Source organism: Mus caroli, chromosome 14, assembly GCF_900094665.2.
Source record: "Mus caroli chromosome 14, CAROLI_EIJ_v1.1, whole genome shotgun sequence".
Taxonomy (NCBI): Eukaryota; Metazoa; Chordata; class Mammalia; order Rodentia; family Muridae; genus Mus; species Mus caroli.
The window spans coordinates 19,002,592-19,014,006 of NC_034583.1; the positions used below are offsets into that span (position 1 = coordinate 19,002,592).

At 40.1% G+C, this 11,415-nt stretch overlaps 1 protein-coding gene across 1 annotated transcript in view; it reads left to right on the forward strand.

Annotated features, from left to right (window-relative positions):
• The first annotated feature begins 550 nt into the window (after positions 1–550).
• Positions 551–11,415, forward strand: part of Arf4 (ADP ribosylation factor 4) — a 17,680-nt gene continuing 6,815 nt past the window's right edge. Inside the window, exons 1-3 of the mRNA XM_021182009.2 lie at positions 551–925; positions 8,852–8,932; positions 9,102–9,211. Coding sequence (XP_021037668.1) covers positions 859–925; positions 8,852–8,932; positions 9,102–9,211 — 258 coding nt within the window. The 5' untranslated portion in view covers positions 551–858. The remainder of the gene's footprint in view (positions 926–8,851; positions 8,933–9,101; positions 9,212–11,415) is intronic.

An 11,415-nucleotide genomic window follows, 5' to 3' on the forward strand; every position in this document is an offset into this window, starting at 1 on the left:
TTTTAAAAATGAATAAAATTAAGTCTATACGAGTAAAGACTTTCCTTTGTTGTGCGGGTTGTCTTTGGATCTCCTATCCCTGCTTGCTGTAAGCAGCGAGCTACTAAGGATATTTCACATGAAATCCGTCTCATCGCATGTCCCTACCCAGCCTGGAAACTTTTTATTAAAACAGGGTCCATCTTCGTTCCTTCATTGTGACAAACATACTGGTCGCTTGCAAGATTCGATTACATTTGTGGGAGTGGGAAACCACCGAGGCTTCCGTGAAGGAAGAAGTCACCCAGAGGTCAGCAAGAACGTCACCACTCAGCCCACAATGCACATCTCGCCTACCCGAACCTTGGACTACTACTATTCATCCGGGCGGAAGCCACTCACTTCGAACCCCATTGGACGAGATGCAGCAAGGACTCATGGGAGCCCGCCTGTCCTTCCGTCCGCCTGTGCCAACCGTCTTTGCTGGGCTCCACGTCCTGTAGGTCGCACGTCGGCGTAGCGGGCTCAGGCCCTTTGCGCGCAGGCGCGGTGGCCCGGGCGGCGCCTGCAACGCAGGGGGGTGGGGCAGCGCTGACGCGATTCTGTCCGCGTTGGAGCGGGCGGGCCGCCGCCTGAGTCTCCGCGGCCGCCGTGTGACGTGGCACAGCCGAACATTTAACGCCGCGCCACAGCCACCGCACCAGACGCCTAGCAGGTCCTGGTCCCGCTACGTCGTGTCCCGCGGCTTCGCCGACACTCCAGCCTGCGAGACCCGTCTTCAGCGTTTTCTCCTCCGCCCACTCGGTTGTGAGCCGGAACCGTGAAGGCCCGAGGGCGCACCAGACCCCCTCCTTTTGACCGTCAAGTGCCACCACCGCTATGGGACTCACCATCTCCTCTCTCTTCTCGCGCCTATTCGGCAAGAAGCAGATGCGCATTTTGATGGGTGAGTGAGGGGCCGGGGCTGGGGAAGGCCATGTGTCTTCGCCAGCCCGTGGCCCCGCGCCCAGCCTTCTCCGGCTGCGGTGGGGGAGGGCGATCAAGAAGCATCGTTCCGGGGAACAATGGGGGCGAGGGGTTTGTTTCCCACAGAGGCTGAGCCAGAGAGTTGGGCCAGATTTCCTCGCTCCTGGCTTTGCGTGCCTTTCTCTTCCTGATGTAATTGAGAGCCTGGGGAGATTGAGCGGAGATGTAGGGTTAGCTCACACTGGCGGAGCTCATTCTAAAGGTGCCGTTCTCAGGGTGCAATCTTCCTTCCACCTCACTTTCCTGGCGATGGGCAGCGGCCGAGAGTGAAGCTGGCCTATTCCAGCCTTCCTCCTCCTCCCCCTTTCTTGGTCGTGTACGCCCTGTGCACACACCATCGGTATGTGACCCGGACCAGGAGCCGCCTGGGGCAGGAAGTGACCAGGCCCACTGTGGCGAAGTCACACTTGGTGCTACCCAAGGTTCGAAAAAAAAAAAAAAAAAAAGTCCGGAGACTTCTGAGCTCACTTTGCTTAACTTTGCCTTGCCCTGGATTCGACTTTCTTTCTCGTGATTATGAAGCCTATTCTGTGAAAATGGAAGTTATCCCATGGCTGTCTTTCAGTTCTAAACCTGTTTGGTTTGCTATCTTTGCTCTTTCATACGAATCTTATCCATTTGGCCTGGATAATAATAAAATTCAAAAGCTTTTAGAAACGAAATCTTTTTTTAACCGGATAGTTCTAAAGCACCTTAATTGAGCTACAAATTAAAAAAAAAAAAAAAGTTTAAGAAGCTGCCTCTTTGTGACAGGTTTTATTGCCCAGCGGAGGCCTTTCGCTTGGGCATTGTAAAGTGGTCTCTCCTTAGTACAGCAGTCTACCTCACAGCTGAGTTGCAAGGACCTGAATGATGCCTTTTAAAAAGCCCCGAGAACACTGAATGTTGACACTTGTTGAGTGTGAGGAGAAAAGGATTATTTTGAGCACCCACTCCTATGGAGCGCGTCAGTTTCCGTAGTGTTGCAGAGCGTGGCTGTACAAGTTGGTTATTGTTAGTTTGTTCAGCTTCTTTACAATTCATAAAAACAATTGTTCGTGATCCATTCACAAAGCTAAGTGAAAATGTTTTCTTTCATAGTTTTGCAGATACTCTTTATGAAAAGGACAATTATTTTAGGAGGGCAGACATGTTATTTAAGCTTTAATTGGTTAGAAATTGGCAGTATGAAAAAGGCTGAAGTCAAAGGGAGGACTTTGCACTGTGATAAATGGGTTTCTTAGAGATTATCCAGTACAGGATTGTGTTACTGAAAAAGAGAATTTATTGTCGATGTTACTGTCATTGTCAGAGTCTTGTGATGGCTAAAGAGATGGAGGGAGAAGCGTGAAATGATGATTTAAGCCCTGCACTATGCTTGAGAAACTCTCCTGTCCATCCCAATTGGAAGAGAATGGAAGTAGACAGCAGTTAGCTGGTTGCCATTACGGAAGGGGTGGAAGTCACCGTTTAGGTTTACTCTTTTTATTTAAGTATTTACTCGCTCAGGTTTGCTATTCTTTTTGTTGTTTTTGTTTTAAAATGACATTAGGGTCTCTCTATATAGCCCTGGCTGTCCTGGAACTCACTGTGTAGCTATGTAGACCAGATGGGTCTTAAACTCATAGATACCCACCTCCCTCTGCCTGCCAAGTGCTGGGATTACAGGTGTACACTTGTCATGCTTGTGCCCAATTAAATGGTCTCTGCTGGGCAATAAAACTTGTTACAGAGAAGCAGTTCTTAAACAGTGTTTTTTTAATAGCTTCATTAAGGTTCCTTAGAACTATCTGGTTTAAAAATAAAATCATTTCTAAAAGTTGACTTTCTAATTTTATTATTATCCAATCCAGCTAGATAAAATTAGTTTGAAAGAGCAAAGGTAGTAAACCAGCAGATTTAGAACTGAAAGGCAGCCATGGGATGAATGCTCTCGCTTTGCTGTTCTTATTTTATACTGTAATTTAGAAATACTAGTTTTCCTTGTTTAAAGCAGTCTAGTCATAAAGTCAACTTTTATGGTAACTCATCAGAGGAAGTATAAATGTCCGTTCTGTGTGTGAACTGGGAACACAGTAGTTTGGAAGTCTGGTAATTCCTACGTTTTGAGTTTTGGTTTTTGTCTTTGTGGCTTTATGAGTGATTGACCTTGTCATTAATAATCACTTTTATGATAACTTTCCCCATTTGAGTATTGGGAATTCTAGTTAATGAATTGTTGTATATAAATATGTGCATATGTGCTGTGCTTCTGTGTGTGTGTATGTGTTTACTTTGTGGTATGGGTTTGAGAATGGAACCTTGTTCATGTACTCTAGCCTAGCCTCACCCTAAATGATCATTTTGTTTTCCTCTCTTTCATTAACAGGCTCTTCTTTTTTTTTGGTGGTGGTGGGGGAGTTCTGGGGATCAAAATCAGGGTCTTTACATAACCATTGAGATACATCTGTGCTCCTAGATTACTGTTTTATTTATTTATTTATTTTTGGTTTATTATTGTATGTAAGTACACTGTAACTCTCTTCAGACACACTAGAAGAGGGCATCAGATCTCATTAAGGATGGTTGTGAGCGACCATGTGGTTGCTGGGATTTGAACTCAGGTCCTTTAGAAGAGCAGTCAGTGCTCTTAACCCCTAAGCCATCTCTCCAGCCCTAGATTACTGTTTAGAAGTGTATAAAGAAACAATAATTAGGGCTGTAGAGATGGCTCAAAGGTGAAGAGCTTAGCGGCTCTTTCAGAGGTCCTGAGTTCAATTCCCAGCAACCACATGGTGGTTCATAACCATCTATAATGAGATCTGGAGCATGTAGGCATAAATGCAAGCAGAACACTGTATACATAATAAATAAATAAATCTTAAAAAAAAAAAAAAAGACAGTTAGCCGGTGTGTCTGGTTTGCCCAACTACTGTGGAAATGAAAACTTAATTTATATACTAGCTGATCCCCCAAGGTTAATTTGAGATGTTGGAAGATATGGCTAATAGTTAACCATAATTAAAAAAAAATAAGCCTAGCCAGGGCTAGCATGATGGTCAGTGTCCATAATGAAGCACCAAGAAGGCTGGAACAGGGGAATACTGTGCTTCAGACACCAACAAATACATAGCCAATACACTATATTGAATGTAACACCTTACAGACAATTGACCAACAGAAATGATGCACTCGGTATTTGTAAGGAAAGCTTACTTGTTTGAATAATATTACACTTAAACTCGAGGACAACCGGCTTTTGTCTTAGAGCACTCAGGTAGCCAGAGTTAGAGAGCAGTAGCTCTGAATTGTAAGCTAGGTCTGTCTGTATATCTGTATGTATGTCTTCTATGAAAAGGCAAATGAGTATTTCATTTTTTTCTGAAATTACTAATATATTTGTAGAGGAATTGCTAATTTTAACCTATTTTCTTTGGACTTGGTGAGAATGCTTCTGGGGATAAAATGTCTCTACCTACTGAGCCATCTTGCAAGTTCTTTGAGACAGGGTCTCATGTAATTACGTAGCCCAGGCTGGCCACTATGTAGCTAAGGATGGCCTTCAATTTCTGTCCCACCTCCTGAGTACTGGGACGGAGCCTCTATTTGCTCATTTAAAAATATATTAATAAGTAATAATTGTACTAAAACATAAGGCTTTAAGTTAGATAGATGTTTTATTTTATATATCCTTTTATTAGGTAATTCTGGGTTCTGATGGTTTGTTTGTTTTTTCTGGAGACAGGGTTTCCCTGACTGTCCTGGAACTCACTCTGTAGACCAGGCTGGCCTCTCCTGGAACTCAGAAATCCGCCTGCCACTGCCTCTCAAGTGCTGGGATTAAAGGTGTACACCACCACTGCCTGGCTCTGATTTTTTCTTTTGTTTGTTTGTTTGTTTTTAAGTTCAATTTAGACATGAAAAAAAGTGATTGTAACTTGTAACTCAACCTTTTCACTATTATTACATAATTTATGTGGGCATTGAACTCCAGTCTCCTCTAGGAGAAGAGCGAATGCTTACCAGTGAGCTGTCTCTTCAGTACTTACTTGTCACAATTTTTTTTTTTTTTTTTTTACAAAATTTCCCCCCTTCCCTTTCTCCCTCTTGCCCCAGCCCTGCTTGCTCCTGTCCCTACTTGTCACATTTATTCTCCACATTTTAGAAAGCTTTATTCCTCGAAAATTGTGTTCCCTTTTTACTTAATAAATTGCAAGCATTTTTCATAAGCCATTATTTGTAAACATAATTGCTAGCCTTTGATAATTTGTTTCTAATTAATTCATTCATAAAAAGAAAATACCCCTCAATTATGTTGGGTAGAACCAAAATCCAAACATTAATTTTGGCAAAACCTGAATTTATTTTTCTGTATCTGTTTGGTCCAGTTTCTGTTTAGTTGGTCAAATCCCTGAGGAATTAAATAAAATATTAAGATATAATAGTCTTAACATCTTAAAGATAACATCACAATATATAATACTATTTGAGAGCTCTGACATCAGAATTAGCTTTCTTAAGTTGGTAGGTGTTTTGTGAGACAAGGTCACATAAAGCCTAGGCTGGGTTTGAATTCATGAATGCCTTCAAGATGTCCCAGCAGATTAAGGCCTTTGCTGCCAAGCCTGACTACTGGAATTTGTCCCTAGAGTGGAATGGTGGAAGGACAGGATTGACTCCTGCAAGCTGTTTTCTGACCTTCACACCACTCTGTGCATGTGTGCACACATACATATGGAAACTCACACAAATAATTAAACTGTGATTTTAAAAAAAAAAAGTGCCACTCCTAGAGAATCATTATTATGTCTACAAAGTTGTGTAACAGTTGCCACTGTCAAATGGAGTATTTTCATGAAATCCCATGACTTTTTTCTCAGTCATTCCCACTTCCCTCTTTGACCATCCATGGCAATCACTAATAACTTTGTGTGCTTTTTCTGTTCTGGGTATTTCAGCTGAAGGAATGGATAATATATGGCTGTTTTACTTCTGGTGTTTTCACTTGGCATGTTTTTTTTTTCTTCCAAAGTTTGTGTAACAAGTATTAGCATTCTGTGACGTTTTGTGGCCAAATGGTAATTCCATCATGTAGAAAACCGTAGTTTGTTTATGCATTTATCAGTTGGTGGAAGTTGGTTATTCATAGTTATTTTTAGTTCTCATGAATAATGTCATTGTGCATATTTGTGAACAGCTTTGTGTATAGACTCAAACTCAGAGATTCACCTGCCTCTGACTTCCAAGCTTTGGGGTTAAAGGTGTGACACCCCATCTGGCCCTAAAGTGAATTTTGGTGTTAATAAAATTTGATTGTAATCACCCAAAAGAGTCTTACAAGAACACTTCATAGAAGAATTGAAAGATCTGATTGGGTTTTTGCTCCTTTCTCCTCCCGCCCCCTTTTTTTTTTGCTGAAGTTACCATTTAGCTACCACCCTCAGATTTGATACTGTTGCACATTTGAGAGAGCATTTTGTGTAACTGTTAACTAACCCTTGTGAGAGGTTAACTAACCTTTGTAGGGTCTGTAAGTAAGGATAAACTAGTCATTCTGACTAATATATGTCATAGTACATTGGAAGGAAGAAAACTGGTATGGGAGTCAGGGTTCAGTTAGAGAGCATTAGTATAAGAAAACGAATTGCTGCTTGATTCCCATCCTTCTCTGCCCCCTCCACACCCCTTCTCCTCCCACACTAGCAAAGTTAGATTCTTAATACTGGTGGGAGTATAGACCATGTTCATGCTGTCAAGCCCTAAGCCTTTCCTGTTGCTACCAAGAGGAGTGGTAACTTCCTTTTCTTTTAAACAGCATCTCCAGAGAGATGCTACTGTTTGCAGAATACAGAGTAGAAAAGGCTATTTTATAGGTGGAAATCCAATTCCTGTAGCTTTTCATTAGATGTGAAAAAAGTCACACCTAATTGCCCAGGAATAGAAACTTGGATGAGTGAAGCTAAAACCTGCTAGCATTGTTTTCACATGTTAAGTTGTGGTTTGAATTAAACATTAAGTAGGTAGTTTTGCCTAAACTAGTATTCAGTTGATTTAGTTACAAATCTTTTAAATTCTGGGATAAAATAAGTGCATGCAGCCAAATGAGATGTTCTTTAAAAGAAAAAAGAAAAAAAAAAAAAAAAAGTAGGGCCAAGAGTGGAAGCACAGGCTTTTAATCCCAGCACTCAGGAGGCAAAGGCAGGTAGGTCTCTGAGTTCGAGGACAGCCAGTACTATACAGAGAAACCATGTCTCATAAAACAAAACAAAAATAAATTCAATTAAGTTATTAATTATTGATCTTTTCTTTATGAGAGCTTTAGTATACAAAAGATGTAGGTTTTGAGAATTATACTTAAACACATTTAATTTGTTCTTCGCTACTACTATAATAGAGGTTTATATGTTATATCCCATAAACAAGCATATCCCCCTACTTAACTGGGTCTCATGGATTAAGAACAGAGACATAATTTAGCACATCCCTGTAGTTTTAGCACTTCAGAGATAATGACAGGAGGATCAGGATATCCCAGCCAGCTTTGGTACAGTATGAATTTGAGGTCAGGGTGGGCTACATGAGATCCTGGTTCAGAAAACAAGACAACAAAATTAAGAATTAGAGAAGAATATAATAGGACCATTTTTATAACACAAATCAAGACTTTGAATCTTACTTATGCATATTTGATGTTGATATAGATTTAGGTGGTGGCAAAATTAGTCTCAGGAGACTAGGACATAGTTATATATGTTACCCCTTAGCATTACCAACTTTCTAAAAGATTTCACACTTTTTTTTTTTTTTTTTTTTTTTTTTCTTTTTTGAGACAGGGTTTCTTTGTGTAGCCCTGGCTGTCCTGGAACTCTGTAGACCAGGCTGGCCTCGAACTCAGAAATCTTCCTGCCTCTGCCTCCCAAGTGCTGGGATTAAAGGCGTGTGCCACCACTGCCTTGCCACACTTAATTTTTAACTATGTGTATATGTGTGTTCATATGTTGGTTGTACACATGAGTATAGACCTGAAGAAGGCATTAGTAGATTCCTTAGAGCTGGACTTACAAGTACTTGTGAGCCCTCTGATGGTGCCAGGAACTGAACTAGTACTTGCTCTTAACTACTAAAGTCATCTCTCCAGCTTGAAGAGCATTTGTTCAAGATATAATGTGTAAATACCAAACAAAGGATTAATTTTTTTCATCTGGAGATGTAGCATAGTTGGTATACTATGTTGGCTTCTTCCATTCTTAACACGCACAGGTTGCCTATAATCCTAGTACTAATATTCAGGAATATAGAGGCAGGAATATCAAGAGTTAAAGGGCATCCTTAGCCACATAATGAGTTTGAGGCCCCTCTGGGATACATAAAAGACCCTTTCTCCAAACAAAGGCACTCAGCTAGTTTAGTGGCACAGTGCCCAGAGGTCCGAACTCAAGTCTGCCAGATACTCTTTTTCTCTGTCTACAGGAGTGGTTCTTAACCTTTCTAATGCTGAGACCCCTTCATACAGTTCCTCATGTTGTGGTGACCCCTAATCATAAAATTATTTTCATTGCTACTTCATAACTGTAAAATTCATGCTGTTATGAATTGTAGTGCAAACATCTGCTATGCAGATGGTGTTAGGCAACCCCTGTAAAAGGGTTGTTTGACTCCTTCCCCCAAAGGCGTTGCGGCACAGATAGGAAACCATCGGTCTGTAGGTCTAAAGAGAGAAAAGGGTTTCGGGAAGTGTTGATGTGGAGGGTGGTGCAGAAATGAGAGAAATTACATTTAACTCAACTTAAGTATCAAGCAGTTAACTTTTACTTTAAAACTAAATTGTTGAATTGCTTCCTTATGTATATGTATGATCAGATTTTAAATCTATGGTGTTTTCTTCTAGTTGGATTGGATGCTGCTGGCAAGACGACAATTCTGTATAAACTGAAATTAGGGGAAATAGTCACCACCATTCCTACCATTGGTAAGAAAATCTATAGATGACTTTATACAGTGAGAAATTAAATTTTGTTTTTGTTAATCGTAGAGATGATATCGGTAAAACTTAACAAGCTAATCTAAGAGAATTGAACATTAAAGGGTTTATTTTTGTGGTACTTTATTATGCACAGTGGTTATTTTTTTTCTTACAGGTTTTAATGTGGAAACAGTAGAATATAAGAACATTTGTTTCACAGTATGGGATGTTGGTGGTCAAGATAAAATTAGGCCTCTCTGGAGGCATTACTTCCAGAATACCCAGGTGAGAAATGCCATATATTTGTAACTTTAATTTATTGATTTTTATACTGAGTGTTTACACGGAGTTTACATTCTTCTCATCACCAGTCTCATTTCTTAGTATTCTCTTGACTTGTGCTTTGAAAGTTCAGCTGTGTCGTGAGGAAGAACTAAATGTAGCTGCTCTGGTAAGATTTAGAATGGAAGTGAATGAGTTCTCAAGAATGAACTATTGCAGGTCTGCTGTGGTGGGTGGCACACACCTTTATTTCAGCCCTTAGAAGCAGAGGCAGGTGGATCTCTGAGTTTAAGGACAGACAGGGCCACAGAGAGAAATCCTGTCTTGAACCCTCCCCTCCAAAACCAAAATCCCAAAATACAAACAAACCATAAGAATGAATTATTTTATCAGTAGTTCTTTTTATTTTAACCTTAATTTTGAGATTAAGGTATGTATCACAGTGGCTCTAATAAGACAATGGTAGAACTTGATTTAGCACAATGTGTTTTGTTAACTTGTAAGGCCAGTTTTATATAGGATACATTGGCATGAAAAAGATCTTACTGATGGTGTAGGTTAGAAGTGTAGATTAGAAATTTGGCTCAATTTTGGACCACTAGGGGAGTTTTGAAAACTCTCCAGTGTCCAATGATAGGTCAGAACCTTGGACATGTAAGCCCAGCAGCCTCATTGTTCTAGCACTTGAGTGTGCATACCAGTCACCTGGGTATTGGCTTAAAATTCAGATTGATTCAATGGGACAAGCTTCTTAGATTTTATACTTCTAGCATGTTCTCTTGTGGTCTTGATTTTGCTAGTTTGAGTTATTAAAACAGCAGCTCTATTGACTATTACTTCCAGAATACCCAGGTGAGAAATGCCATATATTTGTAACTTTAATTTATTGATTTTTATACTGAGAGTTTACACGGAGTTTACATTCTTCTCATCACCAGTCTCATTTCTTAGTATTCTCTTGACTTGTCGAATTGTGGGGAGGCCTCTTTCGGGTGACTAGCAGTATTCTTAGTGTCTGCCTATTAAATGCTAGTAGCAGCTCACCTTCCCAGTCAAGTGGTGACAACTACAAATGCTTGCACATTTGCCAAAAAACTCCCCAGGGACAAAATTATTTTCTGGTGAGAGCAACTATTTTAGTTCACCTGTTCTTGTGGTTTCATTTTTGTTTTTTCTTTCTCCCCTGAGCATTGGTATTGCAGACATGCAGCAGTGTGCAGGGGTTTCTAAATGTGAGGAACCTGAAACTTAGAAGTGCTTCAAGATTGAGGAGTTGTAGCTGGGCTGCAATGGCATGGACCTGTAATTGTAGCACTTAGAAGGGGTTGTGTAAGCTTGAGTCCAGCCTATCTACAAAGCAAGTTCCAGGTCAGCTAAGGCTGCGAACGATTGAGGAATTCCTTGTTGGTAACCTGGTCTCAGTTCTTGTGTCTCTTCTACATTTTACCATATGAGGGTTGCACATCAGGTTTTGTTCACTACCAGAGTTGAGAATTTTTCGAAGTAGTGTAGTAAACATTTGGGGTATTTAAGGTTTGCAGTGTTGTGCTTATTCTCCTTAGGGTACATTGTTGCTTGGTAGTAGTGAACACACTTGTTGAGTGACTGCAACAATCTTAGCTTGAGTGGTATAAGTACATTCTTATTAAGCTAAGTGTATGATAAGTGTAAGTGTCAAATAAGTGGCATAATTTATTACTGAAAAACAAAAATGTGTTCATTCACATGGCTTTGGATAGATTTTGCAAAAGTAAAGGCTTTAAAAGCTTGATTGGAAATAGAAGTGAACACAATGAATTCATGTATAGCTAGTGTATTATCAGTTATTAAATATGGTCAGTGTGTTTAACCAGTACTCATTGCAACATGCTAGCACCTCCAATTGTTTTAAGGTAGGTTGTAGATATTTAAAGGAGTATATTTTTGAAACAAAATTAGGCATGATGTAAATCTTGCTGATTTTTAAACTTAAAATGATAGTATTATCCCTATGTTTGTTCATAATGTTTTTTAAGACATGTTGTGAATCAATGACTTTGAGATTAGATTTGTTCCTTGCCAGAGCATTCTTCATCCCAGGGAGCTCTTGCCTGCTGGTGTAATTACAGCTAAGCTGCTTAAGCTGGCATTCTTTGCATTCCTAACCAGTTTTTCTAACACTCTATATTTAATTTTTTTTAAAACTCTCTCTCTTTTTTTTTTTTTTT